This window comes from Haliaeetus albicilla, chromosome 5, assembly GCF_947461875.1.
Source record: "Haliaeetus albicilla chromosome 5, bHalAlb1.1, whole genome shotgun sequence".
Classification (NCBI taxonomy): Eukaryota; Metazoa; Chordata; class Aves; order Accipitriformes; family Accipitridae; genus Haliaeetus; species Haliaeetus albicilla.
This window is the reverse complement of record NC_091487.1, coordinates 29,123,275-29,148,510: the sequence shown is the minus strand read 5'-3', so window position 1 is coordinate 29,148,510 and position 25,236 is coordinate 29,123,275. Positions and strand designations below refer to the sequence as shown.

Genomic DNA, 25,236 nt, shown 5'->3' with positions numbered 1-25,236 from the left:
GAAAAACCTTTTTGTTGACATCACAGCTGAAACCAGGGAGTTTCTTTTCCCACATTACTTCTCAGGTTTTTAATTTTAGAGCTGCCTGGTTTAATGCCTGGGTTGTGGAGGGCAATAGGAATGCCTTGAGATATCAGCCTCCCAGTAGAGTCTTAACTCTATCAGTCAGTAACTGCAATGGTAGGAGCATTATGGGAGACTTCTCCGAAGCAGTTTTATTACACTTTTCACGTCAGATGTTGACGAGTCTGAGGTAAAAATACCAGAAGGCCATTTACAGTAGTGCTTTCATCAGGGCTAGCACTGATGATTCTTGTCAGGGCTAGGGAATAGTAGAATAGATTCAAAAAAAAAACCTCAGTATAAATAAGGCCTTGTTGATGAAATTGTGACCAAGAAGGATAAAAAGCAGATTTGCTAACACTGACCTCGTACACGTCATTCCTCAAAGGCCAGCTCTGCCCCAGCAGGGCAGCACCAGGCAGGGCAGACAAAGCAGCTCTTGTCATCTCTTGTCACTGGTACAATAATGGGTATCGGGAAGGACTGCACAACGCTGCTTATTTTGCCAGAACAGACTGAATGACACTTTCTGCCTAATTCAGTAGATACCTATTGTTGGGGACTATTAGTCATTATTCTTTGTCTTTTGCTCCCTGCTATCTTATTTCCTTTTCTCCTAATACTTTTTTGTTTGCTTTTCAATTGTTTTCCCCTCTTTTTTAGTATTTAGCATTTTTCCTTCCTAATCTCTCATTCCCCTTCTAATCTGTCTCTTCTTTTCTCTTTTGTTAGACCACCCCATTCCATGCCCCAATTTCCTTTGGTCTTGCCTGAGGGTAACTGTCTGTTCTCTCCAGCTAATGGCAAAATGACACCTCTCCCCTCAATCCCAAACCTTCCAGTCCTCTCTGTAATCAGTCCCAGATCATTCCATTTTTGTCTCTTCTTATTCTCAGTCTTATATTCAGTCTTCTATTCTCCTAATGTGCTCCTCGCTGGTTTCTTGCTCACTTGAATTTCATTGTTGCCCTCCTTCATGTCTGGCAGGTAGCCATACTCTTCTGAGCTCTTCCCTGAAAACCTTGGATGTCTCCTAGCACATCCTATGAATGCCAGTGGTATTAGAGCATCACTTGCAGCATGAAAGAATGTGATGACCACTAACCTGGTCTGCTTGAGGCAACATTCACAAGCTTGCCAACAATAACCAGGTGTCCTTTGTCTTCCTACATGTATCAGGTGAGCCTTACCCAACCAGCATGCTAAAGACTTTCTGACCAAAGGGGTCTCATTCAAAATGATCAAAGACAAGCCATGAAAAAAAAAACCCCACACCACATTATTTCTGATGTATGTTTACCAGAGAAAAAGCTGAGTTTGATAGATGCCATCAACCAGCATTAAAACAACAATCAGCTGAGGCATTATTTAATGGCCAGGGGCAGCTCTTCAAATGTGATGATGTCTGACTCAAAACCAAAGCTGCTTCCCTTTCCAGGTGAATCTGTTGTGACACTCATTACAGCACAGCTGCATGGGAGCAGCCACCCTAAGACACATCCTGTGTTTCATTCACAGTCTTAAACGCCTGCTTGCCCAGTCATCCAGCAAAAAAAAAATATTATATGCTACATTCAAATGTGTTCCTTTCTATATAGTATCTTCAGAGCCAGAGGCCCTAGGACTGACTGACTTGAGGGGTAGTCAGAAAAAAAATAAATCCGGTCACGTAGACATTGGCTGGCCAAGCCTATCACCCTCTTGGTTCTCTTTGCCTGACTTAATAGCTATGGAGATGCAGATGCTTGTTAATTTTAAATTGTGTTGGATAGCCAGTTGCAATAAGAGGCATGGGTTAAGATGCAGCCACACAGACCACTCACTGTTAGGCTTCCCTGCAGTTTTACTTCCAGCTGTCTGCTTTTGAGTTAACATCTCCTGAGACAGCTTAACTTGACTGATGGTGCTCACTGCAAAACAGCCAGGATGTGTGCAGGGTGATCGTAATAGCTACACGGAATAACTGATTCCCATAGCGTGGCCGCCAGCACTGGAGCTGCAGCCCATGCTTCCAGACAGGCCAGTTCTGGCTGGTTTATCACACCATCTCTCTGGATCTGGAGATGCTGAACATGAAACAACCATAGAGCGCAGTTTGGATTAAGCCCATCAAAGGTCATGCTGCTGCTGGAGGGGAAGTCATGCCTCCCCCTGTGCCCCTACTCCCTCTGCTGTCCCAGCGCTCCCTCAGTGCAGCCCCGGGGGCAATTTACCTGCTCTTCTTGCAGGATCAGTTTCCAGCTGGCTCACTTGAGCCAGCACGACAGGAACATAGGGAGAGTATGAAGGGCAGCACCCCACCTTTCAGCAGCAGTGCAGTTTTAGATTGGCTTAAACCTTTCAGGAAACCTCTTGTGGCATTAATAATGGATTATTTCAACCTGCACTTCAACAAAGATGAGCCCACAGGTACATTACAATAAAGCACCCTGCTGTGAAAACCCAGTGGGCACACCAGGAAAAATTCACGTGGCCCCTGCTATGGTGTTTTAAACTAGTGGGGTGGTTTTCACTGATGGACAGGACGTGTCATCGGGGAAACACACTGAGCCTGTCTCAGCGCAAATTCAGCTGGGATAGCTTGCATCACAAGAGAGATCTGCACAAAGCATGCACAGCTGCAGATAACAAAAACACCTGTCCATCAGCCTCTAGTCACCACAACTTTATGATGTTGATCAGGCCACGCTATAATCTGGAATGAAGGCTAATGGAATAGCATTTGGATCTCCATTAGCACTTTATTCAGTTGCAATAGTCCCACAGTCAAGGCAAAGATAATATGATACTATTAGAGGTTATATCTTTGCAGGCAGAAATTAGAACCATAAGTCTGCATTTGAGAGCAAACAAGCCTTGTGCTGCAATGTGGGGAACTGAAGCATTCAGTAATTGAGACACTGACCTGTACTGCATGTGGTCAGAAAGAGAGATACTGTAATGTTCATGAGCGGGTCCAGGATCAGCTCTTCAGAGAAGACCTGAGCGCTGTTACAGGATCAGGTCTTTGGAGAAGAACCAAGCAGTGTTACGGATGCTTTTTGTCCCAGCTGGTCAATGTATGGTGGAGGGAAGAAAGGAAAGCACTGGTGCTTTGACTTTGTTTTTTCTTTTTCCACACTTGTGCCTTTTGACTTCACGGATTTTTGCATCTGAGTGGGTGGATCTGATGGTGAACAGGTGAACCAGTCTCACTGATAATTTTACATGTGGCCAAAGGGAATGCTGGGCCACATGGGTGGCTCTGCAGATGTGAACTGAGCAATGGGAACCAGCCTAGGAAATGCTTCCAGTCCTCCCATTGGAATCAAGCTCTCTCCTTCCCAAGGTACAAAAACAAATCCAGAACATTAGTTTGGGTTTGGGAAGGTCAGCTGTGTTATCCTAACTGCTGTGTTCAGATCCGTCCACAATTATCACAGCAACTGTGATATGTAGAGCCAAATCCTGCTGATACATGGAATAGCATGGGCACCAGAAATTCTTCTATCAATCAGGGCAGTGTTTGACTGCATGCAAAAGGCAGGGGGTTGAGTGTCCTGTTCATTGCTGCTGAGTTCCCAGGCCTTCCTGTAAGCTCTCTGCCCCTGTGGCAGACACTGTACAAGTTCACAAAGCAATACATACCAGGACTGAAGCAGGGAGCTGTGCCTCAGGACTGGTGAGGCATCCTCATCCAGGCCAGGGAAAAAACAGGAATAAATTCAGACCCTCCTCTGGAGTGGGTTCCTTGCACTTTGTGCACTAGGGCTGTTAAAGGCAGCTTTGGCACTGAAAGTATAAGGACCTGCAGGTACAAAAGAAACACAGATCCTTAATAATCTTTATTTTTGAGAATTATTTCAGGGAGATTACCCACCTGAGCAAGACAGTCAGGAATGCACCTCCTTCCACTCAGCTCTTCTGCTAGTGCAAATCAATGTTTTTCCATTAAAGTCAATGGAGCTTTGCTGATTATATGAAGTCAAGATCATTATGTACAGTTTATTGGCTCTAGTCATTTGATAATACTCTACAATGGGAAATCTTTTACCTCCGCTTCTTTTATAAAGCACAAAGGACCCATACAGTTTCAGATCATTATATTTTGCTCTAGTCCCACCTTCTCAAAAAAATTCCTTTTGTTATTTCTCACTTGAGAGGGCAGCTATGACTAAGTGGCTGAACAAAACCTTCAGATTTACCAAACCTGCAATGCAGCTCATTTTCCACCCTTCACAGCAATGCTATTCTTGGAATCACACTTCGAAATCTCCCCACCCAGAGAATCAGTGCTTTACAACAAAGGTAGTCACCAGTGTAAAGCCCAATTGCAAATGCACAAAATGAAAGTTTTAGGTTAAATTTTGCCTTTCACATCTCATAGAAAAAGCGTTTCTTTGCTGTATTTCTTATTTTACAGCTCCATATAATCACCCAACCGTAGCACTGAAGACTGAGGGGTTCCAGTAATACATCCTGGCAATGGATTCCCCCTCCAGTTGGGGCTGACCTTCTTAGCTCTGGACTTCATGTAATCCCAGTCATACAGTCACAAAACCAGCTCTGAGCCACCAACAGCTAAGACTTTTGCTTAATAATGACTACTTTATCTTAGAATATATGTTAATTTGTGCTCCATAAAACACCCCAGTGTGGTGTGCTGGTACAAAACTGTACCAAGCAAGCGCAACAGAACTGAGTTACACCAAATTGGTACCTGTGGGACAAGCTTATGGGAAAGGACAGCAAAAAGTGTCGTACTGGTGATTCATTAGGTGATGCTCTTCCCTCTGCAACGATTCTGAACCAATGCCCTAAGGTACATGTGGCTCTGACTTCCACATGAATCATAAAATGCTTTGGCTTCTTGAGATGTGATTGTGTGTGACATGCATAATCTTTGTGACAAGCTAAAGCAAATAACAAGAGCAAGTAAGGTTCAATCAGGTTCAGTAAGGCTCTTTGTTAAATCTACACACTTTCAGCTCAAGTCCCCTCCTAGCATTCTAGCAATTCTTCTGACCCCCTCCTCTTTGAGCCACCTGCAGTTCACATCTGGTTCTGAATCTAAAACACATCAGTACTGAAATTTATTTTAAGGACGTGCAACATCACAGCTTAGTCTGAAGTGCTGCCAGCTATTGATTCATATCAGGCAACAAGGCTATGACGTAGGGCTCCACAGTAAGATAACAGCACACCCCATAGTTGAAAGTTGGCTAAATGACGCTTATAGAATTTGTGAATGCCACCCACAATAAAGTTTATAGCTTTTGTTTTCATATTTCCCTTCTTTTGTACATTTCTGAGACACTTTTATAATTTTTAATAGAATATTAGAAAATTACTTCATTTGTTCTAGTACTTAGCATTTTTATTTTTAATGAAGTACCAAATACTTGGGGCTTAATTCATTAACAATAAAAGTCAGATACCAATCTCTTAATATTAATTTTTAGATATATTCAAGCAAGGCAATAAGTGAACTAGGCAGCTGCCAAAGCATGTACATCTGAGCTGAATAATGATCAGGATTTTATGACACATTTGGAAGGGAAATGTAATAAAAGATAAAGAGGGATATGGAAGTGGGATAAAAATACCCACTTATCATTGATAAATTATTCTAGACTTGTTTGATATATTTATTTGATAAAATGATTGCCTGTTCTTACAGAGATAGACACTAGACCTAATCTTGCTGGACTCCTGAATGTATCTTGTACAACATTAATTAAGATGAAAATCAAGACTAACATATGAACTGTAAAGCATATAAGAAACTGACTGAAGGGGAGTCTTCTGTCAGGAGAAAGGGGAATTATTAATGGAGTTTCCTAGATTCACTCTGGGAACAATCTTATTTAATCTTCTCATTAATGACCTTGGCACAAAAAAATAGGAAGTCAATGAGCTAATGAAATTTGCTGCCAACACAAAACTGGAAGGTGCTACTGATACAGAAGAGGACTGGAGTATCATGCAGGAAGACCTTCATGGCCTTCAGAACTGCAGTAACAGAAATAGGGTGGAATTTTGTAGTGAATCATGCAAAGTGATTATCTTAGAGGGCAAAAGAAATTTCTATAAGCATGAGGAAAGAGCAGAGGAGGAGAAAGAAGTAGATGTATCAGTCACATGATATATATCAGACTCTAATGGAAGAAGGCATAGGATCCTGCGATGCAGAGAAAGCAATGCATTAATATCTTCATAACATGTAGTGTTAAGGCCTGGTCAAACATGTTCAGGAAAGATAGATTCAAACTGGACCAGGTACAAAGAGGTGCTGCTAGGGCCATTAAGGGGATGAAGAAGACTCTCTTACTGAAAATATCTTGGTGTGAACAACTAAAAGAAGAGAATGTAACATCCGGGTATTAAAAAAGGGAAAGGCAAGGCTATTCAAAATAAAGAACAATACACGTACAAAATAAAAAGCTCAAGAATATATTTAGGCTGGAATTAAAATAAGGCTTCAAAACATCAAAGCAGGATTCTGGAACATCATCTCCATTGTAGTAGTAGAAAGAAAAAAATTAACTAATTTTAAGGTGAACTTGCTAAACTTGGGGGGGGAAAAGGCAGGGGCAGGGGCAGGGGCTATATGGCTTGATGGCTGGCAACAGCAAGTGGTTGGAATGAAAGCCCCATTGGCTGGCATCAGGTTCTCCATTCCCTGTCAGCTGGATTTGATAGAAAAATGATGTGCAAACTTTCACGTGCACAGCATGGAGTCCTGACCTGTAAGCATAATGCTAGTAAAATACTTGTCTTCATCTACTGTACACCCAGAGCATTCCCCTGCTGCCATTAACATCACACCATACTGTTCTAATGATTCCAGACACTAATGAATTTGTAATAAGCATTTCTAACTTCCACTGATTTTAATGGAGCTACTCCTGATTATGCCTGGATTACATCAATCCTGACAAAAAAACACCCAATTTCATATATACTTAGCACATGCATGCACCAGTTGAATTCCAAATACACATCAGGTGAGCTATTCTGCCAGTTACTCTTGTTTTCTAACTAGTCTGTAGTAAACTCGTAATTTACTTTTCCACTCAGAACACCGCTAGAAAAAATTCACCTGGAATGCTAACAGAAAGCTGAAGTTGAGCAAACAAAGTTTGTCTCACTAACTAAACGAACAAAGCAAAACCTAAACTCTCCAGAAGTGCTGGCCCTTGGATATTCAAAGCTCTGTGACATGCTGTATATGGAGCATGCTTGCCTACACCCTTAAGAATACTATGGCATGGCAGGACTCCCAGTCTCTGAAAAGCTTGTAGTAAGGACTTCAGAATCTGAGGAATTCAGTTAATTCATATCACAGATCTTCATGGGGGAAGGGTGGCCAGAACACTTAAAAGGAGCGAAGAGAGGAAGCAAGAGCTGGAGTCAGGCATGCACATGTCTGATGTAGTGTAACTCCAAGTTTCACCTGAAGTTAAACATTTAAATGCCGTTACATGACTTGTGTGGCATTATCAGCAGCTGAGATTTGATGGACTAAATTTCACTGCTGCTGGATATATGTACAGGAGTCAGAATACTGAAGAATATGCAGTTTAAAGTATGTACATGACAAGAAGATGAGATGCAAGTGATCATCCGGCTTTCCAGATTTTTGCCTGAGATTTGCCAGCAGAGACACATATGACTACGGCAGAATCATTCACTACCTACCAGAGACCCAAACATCCGATGCTTCTGATCTATGTTAAACACATTGTGAGTGTACATATCTGCTGTGTAATATACGGACAGAGAATGTCCAATTCTTCCTGGAAGAGCTGGACTTACTGTACAAGATGTATGTAATACAATAGCCCGTCATCACCTGGAAATGCACAGAGCAACACACAGGAGCACGGCGGCTGTCATGAACACAAAGTAAGTTTAGCTCCTCCACAGACACCCTGCATACCATATACTGATCTACCAAGACCGAGGCATCTCTCAGAAACATCTGAAACATTTCAGGCATCGTGCCTTCCTAAACAAGCAAAAAAATAGCCTTTCCCAAAATAAGTGGGAAGTGTAGATTCCGAAATTCACTGCCTGGTGAAGCAGGGTTAAGCACCAGCAGAAAAGAGGGGGAGCATTCAGCCCAGCTTCTGCAGGAATCCCCTTCTCATCCCACACGTGTCATTAAATTGTCTTCGCTATGTTGTCGAACAGCACCCTCAGATGGCCCTACTTCATATATCTCTTCATCACAGACTTTTTTTCTTTTCTTTGTAAGATCAGGAAAAGAAAGTAAATCCTCACTGCAATGCTGTCAGTTTCTAGTGCTTGAGACTACAGAGGAAAGCTTGAGGTGAATTAAGCATAACACAAGGTTTCAGAAAAGGAAGCAGATTAAAACTCTTAAAAGATATGATATTAATATAACTTTTGATTATACAAAAGGCTACTTCTTGCCTTTTTTTTATTTTCTGAACATGTAAAGTTGGTAATAAGGCCTGTAATCCTTGTGGCAGTTTTTTATACATTTTATAATACAGAGATTTTCTTGATTTGACTATGAAGACTTAACCAATGAGCCATGCAATTACATTTCAGCTTTCTGTGTTTATACACAGTGTATTTCACACTATTTCTACAGCTTCAGTTTTCAATATACCATAAATTCATGCATCCATAGCATCTCCCCACACTGTAAGTACTTACCACTTTTATGGAAGTTAACAGCTGAAACCAGATGCTTTAATGATTGCAAAAAAAGGACAGTTAGGCTTCTGGCACTGAGGAAAGCATAAAATAACCCAATATGGCAATTCCCCATCTAAATGGTGGAGTCCAGATTTCACAGTAAAACTCCATGAGCAGAATGGAACTGTTCAAACATCTCAAGAGGTTATTTCAAACTCTTTGCCGCTGTAGTAAACTGTAGCCAAGTTTACTCTTCGAACAATTTCTTCGTAAGTGTAAGGCCACATATTTTTGACAAGAGAAACCAGTAAATGGATCAAAAAGGGGTTGGGTTTTTTTCTTGTTTGTTCTATGTTTATGATAAAGAATAAAGCACACTGCTAATATGAGGGAACAGGACCAGAGGAGAATCGGAGCTAGCAGGGAGCAAAAAGGATGGTGATGAGAGGAGGTGAAACTGAGGTAACTGAGATAAATGGGAAGATTGGAGGAAGCGGGTGAGCAATTTCTGCCTATAGGCCAAAAGAGGGGAAAACGCTTTAGAGGAGAAGGGACAGAGAAAGCAAATCAAAGGGAGGGGAAATGCTCAAGTTTGTCATTTTCCTCTTTAAGGAAACAAAGACACAGCAGGACTCTTATACCTGTTCAAATGGAACAAAATGTTACTGTCTATGAAAATGACAAATTCTCAGCTGAGAATATTTTTTATTCCTTTTACATACAGCATGACTTGTAACTTCACTACCATTAAATGCATTTAACATCAGTGATAACAGATACTATGACACCACAATAACCTTTCTATGCACTCTTTCACACTGTGCCCAACAGATGGAAAAGCAAGCCTGATAACATTATAGCAATTCCCCAAAACAGATTAAGTGAACTGATTGCTTCTATAACCTTCACTTTAATTTTTGGCCCCTTAAAAGACACTGAAGAACTACATTTCCACTAGTTATGAATTATCTTTTTAAAAACATAACACACGTGAAAACATCCAAACATTCATCACAGGTATAAATATTCTATATTTATCTGGAGAGCTCCAAGTTTATAACAATGGAAAATGATCTCAGACTAATATCATGAAGTAGCCAGAATATTAATCTCTCTCAAATGCTGGTGCAAGGTTGATGAGATGGTCTATGATTGTTTCAGGATTAAGCATTGCAATAATAATCTCATTCCCACTGAGTGCTCCTAAATACTCTCAGCAAACCCATTCGTCCCTTTTCCTTAACTGTGATCCCATCCCCGTACAAAGAAATATCTCCATAAAACTGGGTCAAGCAAAGAGTTTACGCTATCCTACAGTAACTGTATATTTTATATACATAATACCTCCTTCCTTTGATAACAATTTAATCCAGTCCGTATTAGACTGAAACACAATGCAGTATGGGGGAAGTGAGAACACCAAAACCAAGTAACTAACAAAAGAGAAAGAACAGAACTTCATGGGCAAATTACAGCATAAAAAAACTTGTTAGCAGAGAAAAATATAAGCTTTAAAAAGTTGGGGTTTTTTTTCCCCAAATAAGCCCTTTGGTCATTACAAGTTTTCATCTCATAGCTCAAAAACACGTGCATGTTCATATTAACACTGTAAAATGGGACTTAAAAAATCCTATGTTCTTGTCCGTTAACCACTGATGTGATCCAAACACTATTTTAAGAAGAAACTGAGAGGATCTGTATTTGCAAACAATGTTAAGATGCTGGTGCAAAGAGAAATCACTCTTCCCATCTTCACACAGTTTGGTATTACAGCAGAAAGACTGGTTATTAACACCATTTCTAAAAAAAAAAAAGAAGAGGTAAAAGCAGGAAACTCCAAGTTCCTTAAATATCTAGACAATATTTAAAGCACAAACATGAAAATATGTTATTCCATTTCTTGGATATTTGTTAGTAAACTTTTGGAAAAATCTTATCCTCACTATTCTCCAAAGAATACAGCTGTTACATTAAAGTAAGATTCTGATTTACTCTCGGTGTTAAACGTATTTTTATGTATCATTATTACTTTGTGCACAGGATAAGTGCAGATATACACAGAGCCACGTGCTTCTTCAATCCAGTGTGCACAAAGCTATTACAGGAAATATCTCAACTTTGTATTTCACTATTAGAGCAACAGCAGTCCTACCTAGTGTTCCCGAAGATGTCTTGAGCTAACAGTCACTCTGACTTCCAAAGTAAGGTAGCACAGCAATGTACGATTCCGGAAAGAGAAATTCTGGAGTAGGCATAGCCTCGTGATGTTACAGAGATGTTGCAGGGACAGAGCTAGAGTGCCAGATCCTCAGACTCTCACCACAGCTCTTTCCTGGAGTCTACCAAGACATGTACACAACTAAAGTTTGACAAGCTCGCGTTTTGTACCTGCTACCACAGCCACAATAGCTAGAAACAATTATGATGCCCACAGGTAATGCCGGTGCTGTATTTTGGCCTTATGCTGCACAGTGCTATGAGAAGCATTCTTTTCTCCCTTCTGGTAATCAGGAAAAATAAAATTCATAGCTGAGATGGTTGACTGTATTACCATAAGAAAATGCTATAATTGCAGTCTGTCCATTCTATTAAGAATTAAAAAGGAGGTGAAATGCTTTAGACATTGATACCACAGTAACCTCAACATATCCCAGGTTAGGAAATTTATCCAGCTATGCAAGAAAGCAAAGCAAACCGCTCTGATGTGAATGCTCCAACACTTCTTCAACCCTGTCACAAAGATCAGGTGTTCAGTCAGGAGCGCACTGGAAGACCACTTGACTTTTAAGAGAGTTGTCATCCTCCTTGCAAAACTGAGACCAGGCTATAGAAATAAAACTGATTGAAATTATTACTGATTTTGATGATGATGACTTTTAAATGTTGTTTATGATGTGCTGTGAGCATTATATTGGCAATGCTGAACTCCAGGCAGTTAAAATTGGAGTTGAAGTGACTGAATTAAAATAATAATGAGACCAAAGCAACTACCAGAATTATCGAAAGGTTATATATCTAAATATAGCTTGTCCTGAAAATACGTCCAACGATTGCACCTGTCAAAGTAAATCTATAAAACTGGCTAGAACCAAAACCAGGTGTTTTTGTCAGAAGAGATAAAAAAATATTAAAAAAGAAAGTGGTTATCACTGTTACCCTGATCGCTATTTCACTCAGCCTTACCAGTGAACAAGACGTTCAGCCAGCTTGTAAAGTCTTTATCTGAGAAAAATTAAGACATTCTTTTCTGTTTCCACAAATTTTATGAGTTGGGCTGTTGCACACAAACCTGAACGGGCTGACGTTCTCATCAGAATAACCCAACAGTCAGAGAGGGCACGCACGGCCAAGCATGTTCAGTGGCCACGTAGGCTAATGCCATGCATTTGTTTCCTATGGGTGTTCTACAAGATGCCTTTCTACTTTAGTCACGCAGAATAAATATTGTTTAGGAATTCTGGTTACTTGGAAGGAGAGTTCTGGGAACTGATTTTGAAGTGTGGATGCAGAGAAATAATGCAGCACTACAAAGGGAAGTCACCAACGCAGAAGAATAAAAACCTTCAGGTGACAGGTTCTGCATCAGTATAGTCAACGAAGAGCTAAAATTATGCTACTGCTTCTTAAAAGGATTTATGCAGGCAATGAATTCTATGGACCAGGAAGTATTTCATTTCTAAGTCACGCTTAAATAACAGGGCTAAGACTCTAAACTATGAACATAAATTATATTTGTCACTTGCAGTCACCTAATTAAGAACTACACCCGTTCATCCTCACTCCCAGTGTAATGGCTTAATTACTGTATTTGGTGTAACTGAAAAAATACACATTTTTAAAGGGTTGTTCAAAGGGAGCTTAGGTGCATCACCTGTATGATATTGCTAACCAAGAGCCCCATTATAGCATAGCTTCATGTTTGTAGGAGTAAAACAAATTTCACCGATACAGAGCTGTACGTTCACATTTCATTGCTTAAAAGCATTGAGACTGTGGAATCGGTATGCTCAGGCAGAGCAAAAGATAACCTAAGCTCAGCCTTCACAGCTGCAAGCTCATGATGAAATTAAAAGGAAACAAATCCTCTGCTGTAACCCTTCCCCCCCCCCCCCCCCCCCCAGATGTACAGGTCTCTATGAAAAACTGCTTCTTCTAAACCTGCCTCTGCTTCCCTGCACCTTGTTTGCTACATGCACATTCAATTTTCTGTTGAAACAGCCAAAATGGAAGAAAAGCTTAGCTCTCACATTAGCCTTAATAGAAGGTCACAGATGAAAGCAGTGCTGCCCCTAAGAGGAAGCAGACACAAATAAGGCTCTCTAAACTGGTTCTCAAAATCACATCTCTTTTTTCAACCCAATGTATACCCTGCAGCTGTGCTCACCAGAGAGTAACTGATGCTTTTAACTTTCTGCATAATAGAAAAGCTTTTGAGGAGCATAATATTACAGCATTCAATTTTTCTAAATCAAACCCCTACAATCACAGAAAAGAGAGGGGGAAAAACAGATACTAAAAGGTACAAGTGGAGATTGTCTGTAAAGCTTTACAGAAGATGGCGGGCAGATGGTAGGGATTTGCAGTGACACAGCTGTTTTTAAAAATAAAGAGGTGGAAGAGGAGAGGCATGATTACAGCTACACACACATTCCTAAGCCTGTTCACACAAGAATAAAAATTAAGCTAGCAGCAGGAAATTGAAGTTTGTGTTTGTTTTTATTTTTATAATCTGAATTGACATTTAGAAACTTTTTGAAATAGTCAGTGGCACCTTCAAGCTTCTTTTCCAATCATTAGTTTTCTAAGTAACTATGAAGTAAAGCTGACAACAGAAATATTAATCTACAATGAGATATTAAAAAGACAATGTCAAAATTGCTTTCAGTGCCTCCCAACAGCACATATTTTTGCTGTAAGCTTTACAATATAAAAAGACAATTATATCAAATCATCAAATAAACAACATAAATTATGTTACCTATTCGAATTTCCTATGAAAGGCTTTAATTTTTCACTTTAGTACTTTTTTTTGAGATGTTATTAGTAGATTGCATAAATAAGCAATGCAAGGAATAGTAAGATGTATGGGGGTTATTGTAGATTTAACAGCAGAGGAGGTGAGGCAGGGAAATGCCCAAATTCAATAGGGTGTCAAGCACCAGATATGAATATAGTAAGAATAGAACATTTTTTAACTAAGCAGTAATTTGTATAAAAATACTTAATTTCAGAAAGACATCTTTCACTCATTTTTAATGCATATTCTCATATATGTCCCCTATAGCCACATAGAAAGCTTATGTGAGGTAAACACTAAAAAGATTGATAATCCACAGTGTAAAAGCCTGTCTTCTCCAGAGAATCCAATGAAGCTGTTTCTTGACAGCTTTGTTCACAAAATTAACTCTCTGCCAGTTAAGCTATTCCTAGATCCAAGAAATTTTACATTGAGAGATACCACTGATACCAAAAGGATAATCTTTTGATAATTTCTTCGGAGAGTCACCTTTTTCACATGGCATCAGCTCACTTTCTTCCAAGTATTAAAAATGATTTGTCAGTGTAAAGGTACTTTTTGCTACCTTTTAAAAAAAAAAAACCACACCCAATTTTCTGAACATAGGAGCTGGGACCCAACACAAGAAAAAGGTTATCCGGCACCAGCCACTAAAAACATTTTTAAGCCTACCTCCAGAGCCACTGGTGCTGGCTTTTCCTACAGCTAGGTATTGAACTGAACGGGCTGTAGGTGAAACCCATTACAAAAATGCACGTATTCCACGCACTTACTCCATGATCTCTCCTTTCAGAGTGTCTGGGCTGCTCCCAATCCAAAGACATCAGCAAAGCGATTAGCGTAGGTGCTGCCTAGCACACAAACAAACTCAACATCTGAAGACATTTAAATTAATTTTATTTATACCAGGTTTTCAAAATCAGAAATATTTCAAAGAAATTCAATACTTATAGACAGGTGCTACATTGATGATCTTTCATCCACCATTAGTGCCGTGTTTTCACTCTACAATCATTAACTTGCCACCACAAACTAAGGGGAACTTGCAGAAGTTTATAAAAAAATAGGCAGACATGAAAATTTGGTTTATACTGGAATTGGCATAAGAGAGTAAAGCTTATTATCAAATTGTGGCAATTGCTGTATTCCATCACTCTTTCTGAGGGAATGGTACAGGAGAAAAAGACTCTTCCACTCAGGGAAACACTTTGGGTTTAACTGAACATACTCAAAATCCATTTAATGATCTGACTAGGAGTGATTCTTACACTCAAGTCCATATAAATTTAAGCTTTGCATTTCTGAAATCGCCACAAGCATAAACTTCACCTACTCACCCCGGTCTTGGACCGATTTCCCTTTTTGGAGAAATCAAACCTGCATGTCAATACCTCTTCCAGAATTTACCAAATCAAACAAAGCAACTGCTGGTTTTGAAGTATTTTTTTTTAGAAGAAGAAAAATGCCATTTCTGCACAAGCTACTCTCATGAAAATTTTATTTAACATTTCTTTATCAATAAAATAACTGAAGCCAAGATACCCAAAAGTCACATCTACACGGAGATACACAGAAGATATTCAACTTGAGAGGATTTTCCTCCACTTCTTGATCACAATGAGGCCCTCACCATTTTGCATAATGACAGAAAACAACAGCTGACAAACCATTTTGGAACAGATGCCAGCTGTCTCTCATTTGTTTTATAATTCAAACAGTAACAGTTCTGTAGCACTTTATTGTTTTGTTGGTTTGTTTTTTTTTTTAAAGCAAGCCATCTGAATTGGACCTCACATCAGTCAGTCAGTCAGTCATTTCAAGAACAAACTGAAGGCAGGCTGATCCTTCTGGATCCAAAACTTGTTTTGGTAGGAATCTTACATAAATACAGTTTGTGCTTCAATTTTATATCTACTTGGACTGAGTGAATATACACCTAAGCTAGTTTAAAAAAAAACCACAAAACTAACCTTTAATATTCAACTTAGAAGCCACAGACATCTTTCCAGACTGTTTGCAGTAGAGACAAACCATAAATTTAAACACAGTACTGCTTAAAAAAGTTTACTGTCTAAAATGAAATTCAAATGGGTTTATTAAAATTTAAGATTTTCAGTTTTGGCTTTTTGAAAAGAAACCATTTATACCTTGTGAAAAATCAGTTAAAAGATCATTTCATTATACTGTACTGAACTCAAGTCAAACATAAAGCACAAAGTAGATCTTTACATTAAACTGGGCTTTGCACACAATGTGAATAATCAGAAATAGACTATTTTGAGGAATAAGAAGATTTTTTTTTTTTTTTATCTAGACAACATGCATACCATCAGTTACTTCTCAACCTTAAAAGGTACCTGAAAGGAGAGTTTTGCAGAACAAAACCAAGACTCATTAATACACTTAGTAAGTCAGTGGTCATCATGCCTTTTTAGTTAAATTCTAGTAAAGTTTAGTCTACATACAACAGCTAACACAATGAGGTGTGCAAGTCATAGGGATAGCCAGAAGCCTGAAACAACGTCTTAAAGTTCTACAGGACAAGAGAGCCTAAACACAGTACCACTAGGTTATTTAAACTATTTAAAAAAAAACAACCCAAAATATTTTGAATATTATCCGCTTCCTTGTTGAAAAAGGGCTATGGACTGAACATAAAGGGCCCGTATTTAACAGATCCACAGCTCTACTCTACCAACTTTTTAAAATAAGGTAATGATAAAGAGCATTCCTTCTAGCAGCATGTACAGTTCAGCTGCAAGTGGCTGCCTAACAGCACTCCTTTATGCATACCAGAAGAATCATGTCCAGTTTTGCCATTTGTGGATAACGATGACAAGATACAAAAGCATGTGTTTGCCATAAATAGCTCTGGCTAACGGAGGATTGCTCACACAGAGCAGATCAAATTCTCTATAAGGAGAGCATTATTTGGCTCCCAGCCAGAACATGTCCCCGATGCAAGCCTCGGTAGTGGCAAACACTTTCCAGTTCTATTTACATAGAAGCTAACAAGTAGAACAGTTCATTTAGCCTATTTCTTGTACCAAGTCCATCCTAACTGCAACACTGAAGAAACAAAAGTGATTTACCGGCTTCATATTCTGCATATAACTGTCATTACACATCATCTTACTGAAAAAGATGGCAAGCTGTAAGATTTCGTGCAAGGTTTTACTCTGACATGTAGAACTTTAAGAACATTCAGGTACAAAACACACTGCATACTTAATTACTTCGTATTTTTAAGTTTCTGACGCAAGTGTTTCATGGAACTAATGGTCTCTAGTAGTGGTAGCTTCTTTACTTTTAACAGTAAACTAGGATCAGGTCCTTTATCAAATGATCAGAACAGAGCCACAAAGTATTGTAAAGCAGTGCCTAAATCATGATTAGGAATGAAAAACTTGCATTATTTAAGATGAGATTAATGATTGTTTATGTTTACAATACTTTCCACAGAAGTTATTTGAAATATGCTTAAACATACTTAAAAACTCTATTTTCCAATGAAAACAAGGCAACGTTCTGTAATAAGCCACAAGTTTTATTGCAGCGTGGCCAGTTTTTGATCTCAAAAAACAATGTTCCATTTAAGGCTCTTTTTAATACAGAAATTGCCACCATGACTGATGTTTTACAAAAATTTAGTGTTTCAAGACTCACATGGTAAACAAGATAACTTCTACTCCTGTTCAGTAGTGTACATTCAATGGAAAACAAAAGGCATCATAACAGCTACTTCATTTATAAAGATATGCATGTAACAGGAATGAAACTGAGGTACTACAATAATTTGATGACACAGTTACAGCAACTTAATTGGCATTCCTTTGGGGGGGGGGGCGGGTCAAACATATTACAAAAAAGTGCTTTAAATGCATAGTGTTGTGTGCTGCCATGTCACAAAAATAGGCTTGTCAAGGCAGGTGAGGTGTATGAATGCACAAGAGCCTCATGGAACTGCAATCAAGTGCAACTGTAAGTAATACTGTATAGAGTCTACCATCCGACCAGTGGACAATACTTTCAAGGCATTCAATGAGCTTACCCTTTGCTGTCTGCTAGACTATTCACATTAACTATCACATTCATTGTACACGTTGCAAGGAATGCCTGCAACGTCAGTTTTGGCTAAGAGTATGACGTGAAAGCATTCCTTGGATCCTACATAAAACTACCAGGATTAAACAGTCTAATGGCAATCACTGGTAGACTGCTTAACAATGACATCTCCTTCAGGGGCATTAGGGAAGGGACTTATTTTTTTGAGGAGGGAAGGGGACAGGGAGACTAATACTATTCCAATTGAACGAGCTGCAGAAATGGAAGCTCCTTAGATCCAGATGGCACTTGTCTGTCTTTTTATAAGGGTTTTCCTTCAAGTGAAACTACCACGTTGCCTCCCAATTTCTCTCCAAGTGTTGAACGGTCCTTAATATCATCCAAACCATTTACTTGCCACTCATGTTTAATACCTGAAAGACAGACGGACAACAACGTACTTGTGAGAACCTCAACATCGAAATGGCATTATAATTAATGAGCAAAACATTTTTAGGTCCGTACCTGTAAATTTCTTTTTAATGGCATCTTTAGAGCTTGCGTAGATCATCTTGCTTTTTAAAGGTGCACTTTCAGGAGCCCTTTAAAGGAAAGAAGAAAACCACAACAAAACAGTTATTCAGCCACCCAGCGTTAACTCCAGAACATTCAATTTTAACAGCAAGCTTTGCTTTTACACACCAGAATATAAATACCAGGTCTTCTTTCTTAGATTCCTTTGTCTCATATGTGGCATCATACAAAGCATATCGGCAATCGTTCAAAGGTAGCAACTTCACAAAGGCTGTATAGGGGTCCTCCACGGTATCTCCAATGTCACCAACCAGTATCTGCTTTGACTCCTCTACAATTATTTGTTTTTTGTCATCACTTAAGCAGAAAAGAACGGCTTTCTTTCTTTTTTTAATTTCTTCTGGGGTTGAAGATTTCCTTACTTTCATGTCATTGAAAACCTTTATGACTTCATCATTCACTGTTACTCCAGAAGCCTGTAAAATGAGATCAAAGGAATAATTTCAACAGCAAAAATTAACACTCACTAGAAAAGATGATAGCCCGCAGCGGTAGATAAAGAAGTCTGCCTGCCCCTGTAAGAATAAAAATACTACACTCAGCCGGAACACATTATCTTCTGTGGAGCAGAAGATATAAAGGAGATGTAAATTCTGTACTCTCTTGTTGCAGATCTCGGTATCTTCCGCTGTGATTCTGGACAGCAGTTTTATACAACTAGGCACACAACCGTACTACTCAAGCAGTCTTCCATTACCTTATCATGCATTTGGCCTATTTGGGAGGAGGAGGAGGAGAGCCGGGGGACGACACACTGGACATCGGAGAGGAGTTTGTAGGATTGGGTTGGGACGGAGGGTGCGTTTTTTTGTTTGTTTGTTTGTTTGTTTGTTTTTTAGCGGAACAAACGCTACAGCAGCAGCTCACATCCAGCACCGTCATGACTCTCATTTTGCTGGGTGATGTAAGGCTCTACAAGCAGCAGAAATGTTTTCTGCATTGTGTCAGCTTCAACACCGCGCTTTAAAAACTCCTGAATTCTACTTCGTGCTGCTGCACAAGTACTGCTCGGCTGCTCTTCCTTCGTACAAAAATAGCAGTTACGATGTGCACAGCTCCCCATAAGGCTCGCAAGCCCCTCAAAACCCGAGCCTAAACCCAGCACGAAAACGGAACACCGACAGGGCAAACGGGGTCCTCAGGGCGAAGAGAAAATCATTTCGCAAGCCCCCCTGCGAGCCGGCGAGCCAAACCCATCCGCAGCGCCCTTGCTCTCGGCCCAGCAATTCCATCCGAAGAGGCGGGCGCCGCCAGCGCAGGCTCTCCGGGGGAGGCAGGTGCGCGGCTCGCCGGGAGCCGCCGGCTTTGTCCCCGGGGGAGCCCGCCGGCCCCCGCTCCCCGCTTTGTTCGCGGGGACGGCGTTCGCCCCAGGGGACCGGCCGTCCCGCCGCCCTCCAGCCCCGCTCTCGGCCACCCCTCGCTCCGGCCCCGGCGCTTCCCGACGGGCTCCCCCGCCGGCCGCGGACACCCCCTCGGGCGCGGGGCCCGGGCCCGGCGCCGGGCCCCGGGCGGGCCGCGGCAGCCCCTCTCCCCGCGCCCGCCGGCGCCCGGCCCCCCCCCCCCCTCGCAGCCGCGCACCGACCGGCGCTCGCACGGCCGGGCGATGCCGCAGGGAGCGCTGCGCCGCCCGGCCGGCCCCGACCGCCGGCCCCCGGCCCCGCCGCGGCCCGCCCCGCCGCCCGCTCCTGCCCCGCGGCCGCTCCCACCGCCCCTTCCCCCCGCACCCGGCTAAAATTAGACTAAAATGGCCGCCGGAGGCCGCCGCGCCGGGCCGCGCCGCGCCGGGCCTGCTCAGCCCGGCCCCGCGCCCCGCCGGGCCGCGCTGCCGCCGCTGCCCGCCGCGGGCCCGCTCCCGCCGCCCTCCCCGCTCGGCCGCGCCGCGCCGCCCTTACCATGGCGCCGGGTCCCGGGGCGGCGGCGGCTGCCTGCGGTGCGGGGCTGCTGCACGCAGGAGAGCGGAGCGGAGCGGAGCGCTGCGCTGGGGGCGAGGCGGGCGGGGACTCGGGCCGGGCGGGGGATGAGCCGCGGCGGCCGGGGAGGGCCGGTCACATGGGCCGCGCCGCCACCACGTGCCGCCGGGCCGGGCCGCGCCGCGCCGCGCCGGGCCGCCCCCCCCCCGCGGGGCAGGGCAGGGCCGCGCCGGGCCGGGCCGGGCCTGCGGGCGGCGGGGCCCGGCCGCCCTGCCGCCCCCTCGCCCCCGCGGCGGGGCCCGGCCGGTCGCGCGGCGCGGGGAGGCGCCGCCGCTGCCCCGCGGGTGCGGCTGGAAGCGCCCGGGCGGCCGCCTCGGCCCCGCGTCCCCCCGCTAGGCCGGCCCCAGGCCTACCCCGGCGGGTCGCCGGCCGTCCAGGGGGCGATGCGGCCCCTCGGCCCGGCGCGGAGCAGAAGCAGCCGGTCGGGGGGGGGCGCGGTGGCGGCAGGGCTCCTTCTGGAGCCAGGCGGGGCTGCCCCGGGCGCGGCGGCTCCCGGCCCTGCCCCGCACCTCCTGCCCGGCGCCGCTGCCTTTGCCAGGGTGCTTTGCACTGCTCCAAAGCCACGGCCCTGGCGGCGGCCGCCTCTTGACGCTTTCAGGGCCGAGCGCCGTCTGTCCGCCTGCACCCCCCGACGGGGCGGCACGGGGGACGCTCTGCGGCTGCCGTGTGCCACGGCTCCTTGTCCACCCGCGGAACGGGAGCCGTGCTGCTGCCGCGGCTGCCTTGTCTCTGTGGGGAAAGGCCCGGGGGGGCCTGGCGCAGAGACAGCACCTGTGGTTTTGAAAGAGCTGCTCAGGCGGTGGGGTGGAACACCGCACGCAAGGCAGAAGGAGCAGCGTTAAAACATAGGAAGGTGACTTACAGGAAAACGAGGAAGGATAACCCTCCCGAGGGTGTTCCACTTGTCCGTACTGAGCTGGACAGGCATTCAGGCGCAGCACACCAAACACGGAGCATTCTGCTTCTGCCCATCCAAGTGGACCAGAGGGTTGTCGGTACTGCACGGCTTTCGGCTCCCCGAACTGGTGTGCCTGAAAACCAAGAGATCCTTTAGAAGATGCAGGATCTCAGAACAGCTGTACGAGGGAGCGTGCAGCTGCATCGTGGCTGGTCAGCCACCTCTCCCCGAAACACCTGAATTGCTAATAGTACCTTGGTGGAAACCATCAATCTATTGTTTGTCAGCATGCGTGTATATACATACATGCATACAGACATGTATACACATTTCACACTGCATGGCATGAGGGACGTGGGGTTTTTTCCCCTTTCTCCATTACTATATGCTCGTGGCCACCTTGACCGGATGAGCCACTCTGTTTCCAGTCTCCTATTTGAGTTACATCCCGCCCTCTCTGTATGCAGAATTCAAGACTGAATGGCATGCATCAATATTCAAAATTTGGCCCATCAGCCTTGAAATCGCTAACCTGGAGCTATATTACCCTTCAGCTCCTTACAGCCACGCGTTCAGGACTCCCCACCGCCACCTCTTGAAAACATCAAGAGTATTAGACTCGGCGTTTTTCCAGCTGATGGCCACTTGTTGACTCTTACTGCTTGTTCAGTGCCAGCAGTGTGGGAGCCAGGAAAGAGTACCTTTATTGCATATTTGCATTTAAAGAGTCAGCCGTTACCCAATTCAGTTTTGGAATACAGTATGTGCTGCTTTTTGATCAAACAAGTTAGGATAGGTGAAAATCGTTATGGGAATTAATAGCACAAATCCTAAACCGGATAGCTCTCAAGACACAGTTTTATGCTTGGCTTAAACCAGCATAAGTCCCCGGGAGTGTCTTGACAGCCCCATTTCTGGGCATCTGCTGCTGTTGCACAGCTTCATGGACTGGGGTGGACGTTAAGCGGATTCAGATCCTCTTTGTCAGGATGGTTTAATGTCTCCCAAAACAGCCTTCCTGACGCGCTGCAGCATGTCATGGCACGCTGTGCCTGCTCAGTGTCCCAAACAGAGGTCTGCGTCCTTGCAGCCATGCACAATGTCGGGAGGCCGCTGTGGCAAATAGCAGCGTGGGGGTTCCTTTGTCTTTGCAAGCAGATGCAGCCGTGCGCGTGTGCCGTACATCCTCCAGTGCCAGTGACCACGGTTGCTGCCACGGGCTCAGCAGGCTTCTTCAACACTTGTACAATACTATGAAACCGCTGCGTGTCAGTGCCCTAATCCTGTGCCCTTGCAGTGCATCCTCAGCCACCCACACGGGGCCTCTGCACTGCGTATCCCAGGCTTGTAAAACGAAAGGTTGAGAAAGAGTTACCAGCTCCAGAGTTGCATGGCTGGGTAGATGCTCCAGGGATGACAACTCCAAGACTGTGCATGACTCACCCTCTGTCTTTACTACCATGGAAACTGAATAATGAATCAGAAGTGCTTGTTATTCTCTTCACCTCCCAAGGTGCATACCTGAGGCACACAGGGCTACCGCTGCACATCACTGACTGGCGCCTGGCAGTTGTCAGAGTACAGAAGAAGCAAGGGCTGAAGAAGGAGTATTTCATGACTTTATAGAAATCTCTGAGAAAGAAATGCGTTTACCAGAAACAGAGAGCATTTCTCAGGGGTGAAAAACAGGTCACAGGTAAAAAGAAAGGGGCTTCTCATTTTCAAGAAAATGAACGATGGACTCCTGGTGGCTGCAGCGATCAGGGAAGAAACTTGTGATAGAGCCCAGTGGTGACCTTGGAGGCCACAGAAATGGCCAGTATCCAGCCAAGAGCAATAATGACCAAGCAAATCTTATTGCTGGAGCACACTCAGACAAAGCTGGTTCCCCACCGTGGCATCTTGCTGCACTCAGGAGGCATTGAGTTTCACTACCCATGTCCCACAAGACCTGCATCCCACCAAGCACCACCAAAATAGCCCTATGATTCAGAGAGTCCAGCAGCAGCAGCACTAAAAGCTTTGTGAACGATACCCTATGCGGAGCACATGCATCTGAGGAAGCCCTCCAAGCCTCCCCTCACCCTCTGTGGATGGAAGCAATGACTCACCATGAGGCAGAAGGCACTGTTTGTTCGGATTCAACTCCTGGATGCTCATTAGTGCGAAGTGGTTGTAATGAATTACGTTGCCTTATGCATTGAAGCTCTCTGAAATCATAGTCCTTTCCTTCTGTATGCTGTACCTCCTCTGTGCTTCTCTGTCAACGTCACTAAACTCAACGTTATCATTTCAGCCTCATTTCCCATGGAAGCAAGGCCTCTGCTTGGCCTCCTCGGGCATCTCCTCTGTCACTTGGGCTAGTCCTTGTCCCAGTGACTTTTCAACTTGTTAGCTTATTTGAGTTAAATCTGGCAGAAGGATAGAGGTCGCAAAAGTAATTAAGATCCTTAATTAAGTAATTAAGTTTCATAAAATAATTCATTTGAGATAGAAGAAAGTGGGGCTGTATGCCTACCAGTTCAGCTCAGGAACTTGTTGGTTTCCTCCAGGAGACATCAGATCTGTTATGGTGTAGCCAGATTACATTCAGGAGGAGGACTACAAAGGGAAAGCAGAGGAACTTGCGTAGGTGTACATTGAAAGTCTTAATACTGTTCAGTTAGAAAAAATTGATCTTTCAAGAGAGAGAAATCCATAGGAAACTGCATTTGATGAGATCTGTTGCTCAGGGCACTTCCTTTCCCCCTTTGCTCTCTTGCGTACCTCTGGAAAACATCCAGTTTCACTCCGACAGTTCTGTATTTTCAGTGGGAGTGCAAAGAATGCCGGATAAAATCGTAACTTCTTGTAATGTAAGTGAGCATTAGAGAAAAACCCAGTGAAAGGCAAACACCGAGTTTTTATGTCTTTCCTTACACCGCAGATACATTTCTTCTAAAAAACTATACGGTAAATATATTTGACAGTAAGCGGTGGACCCTAGCGCGATTTTGCTGCGAGTTAGCAAGACTTGCGGTGCCTCCCATGGGCGCTGATCCTGGGAGCGTGCAGCGAGGGGCAGGACGCGCGTGCTGGCGTGGAGCAGGGGTCCGCAGCAAGCCCCGCCGTGGGACCAGGAGGCAGATTCCCCCCTAAGGGAAGCCGCGGCTCCACTCTCCCTGGCAGGGCCACTTCTGCCGGCTTAAGCAGCCTCTCCCACCGCTCTGGTCCCAAAATCCCTCTGGGGCTCCACGCTCTCAGTCAGCTTCTCGACGGCTTGGGCAGGGCTGAGGAGGAGCGGGGCGCTGGCCGCCGTTCCCGAAGGAGTCCGGCCATGCCTGCTGGCCTCTGCCCGCCGCGGAGACGGGAGCGAGCCGTGCCCGTTGCGTCACCCTCGCCGGCCGCCCCGGCCTCCCGTGCCAGGACATTCCTCCGGCTGAGTCACGGTCGGTCCGGGCTGCCGCCCCGCTCCCGCCGTGCTCGGCAGCCCCAGCGTGGCCCCCACGGTGCTGCCCGCCTGCCCGCCAGCTGCCGCCCCCGGCGGGGGGGGCTGCCCGCCCGGCCGCCCCACCGCCTTCCCCAGCCACCACCCGGGGCTCCAGGGGTCCTGCCCGCCGACCCTCTCGCTGCAGCAAGGAGACGCAGCTGCAAGAGGTGGCTAAGATTCCCTCGAGGTGCGATGCCGGCCTGAGCGCTGCGGTACTTGGGTTGGTTCAAGCAGCCCCTTTCCCTGCCAAGTGGAGCTGCTTTTCTGACCGGGCAGCGACGTGGCTGAAGAAAAGCCCCCCCCCCCTTTTTTCCTCCCTTGGAAAGCTCTTCGGCCGTCGGCGTTCCCCGGCCGAGGTCACCCTACGGCCCCACGCCAGGCGAGCAGGCAGGGGAGGCGGGAGGAAGCGGCGGCGTAAGCCGGTGACGGCCGGCCAGCGCGGATGCTCGAGGAGCAGCAGCCGCATGGCCTTTGGGGGCAGGGTGGAATTCCCCCCCTCCCGCCGCGACTCTCGGCGCCGCACTGGTAAGTC

At 44.6% G+C, this 25,236-nt stretch overlaps 1 protein-coding gene and 1 long non-coding RNA gene across 3 annotated transcripts; both read right to left on the bottom strand.

The window, feature by feature from the left end:
- Positions 1 to 14,609: 14,609 nt before the first annotated feature.
- CFL2 (cofilin 2) lies at positions 14,610 to 20,421 on the bottom strand. Its single transcript, XM_069783999.1, has 4 exons — positions 20,260 to 20,421; positions 18,476 to 18,783; positions 18,299 to 18,375; positions 14,610 to 18,207 (listed from the first exon to the last, which is right to left on the bottom strand). Exons 1-4 carry the CDS (start codon positions 20,260 to 20,262, stop codon positions 18,095 to 18,097), a joined length of 501 nt encoding a protein of 166 aa, XP_069640100.1. The 5' UTR covers positions 20,263 to 20,421; the 3' UTR covers positions 14,610 to 18,094.
- Positions 20,422 to 21,916: 1,495 nt separating this feature from the next.
- Positions 21,917 to 24,716, bottom strand: LOC138685477 (uncharacterized). 2 transcript variants are annotated; one of them, XR_011324744.1, is made up of 2 exons: positions 23,347 to 24,716; positions 21,917 to 22,867 (listed from the first exon to the last, which is right to left on the bottom strand). It is a non-coding gene; the product is annotated as an uncharacterized lncRNA (long non-coding RNA). The 2 variants fall into 2 exon arrangements; XR_011324743.1 differs by having other exon boundaries at positions 21,917 to 22,831.
- Between the last annotated feature and the right edge of the window lie 520 nt (positions 24,717 to 25,236).

Bases quoted from the DNA above. Each gene is read 5' to 3' on its own strand.
- CFL2 (XM_069783999.1), bottom strand. The intron at 18,376-18,475 runs GTGTGTAAAAGC...TTTCCTTTAAAG, and splicing joins GACCTGGTATTTATATTCTG to GGCTCCTGAAAGTGCACCTT. The intron at 18,208-18,298 runs GTACGGACCTAA...TCTGTCTTTCAG, and splicing joins CATTAAAAAGAAATTTACAG to GTATTAAACATGAGTGGCAA.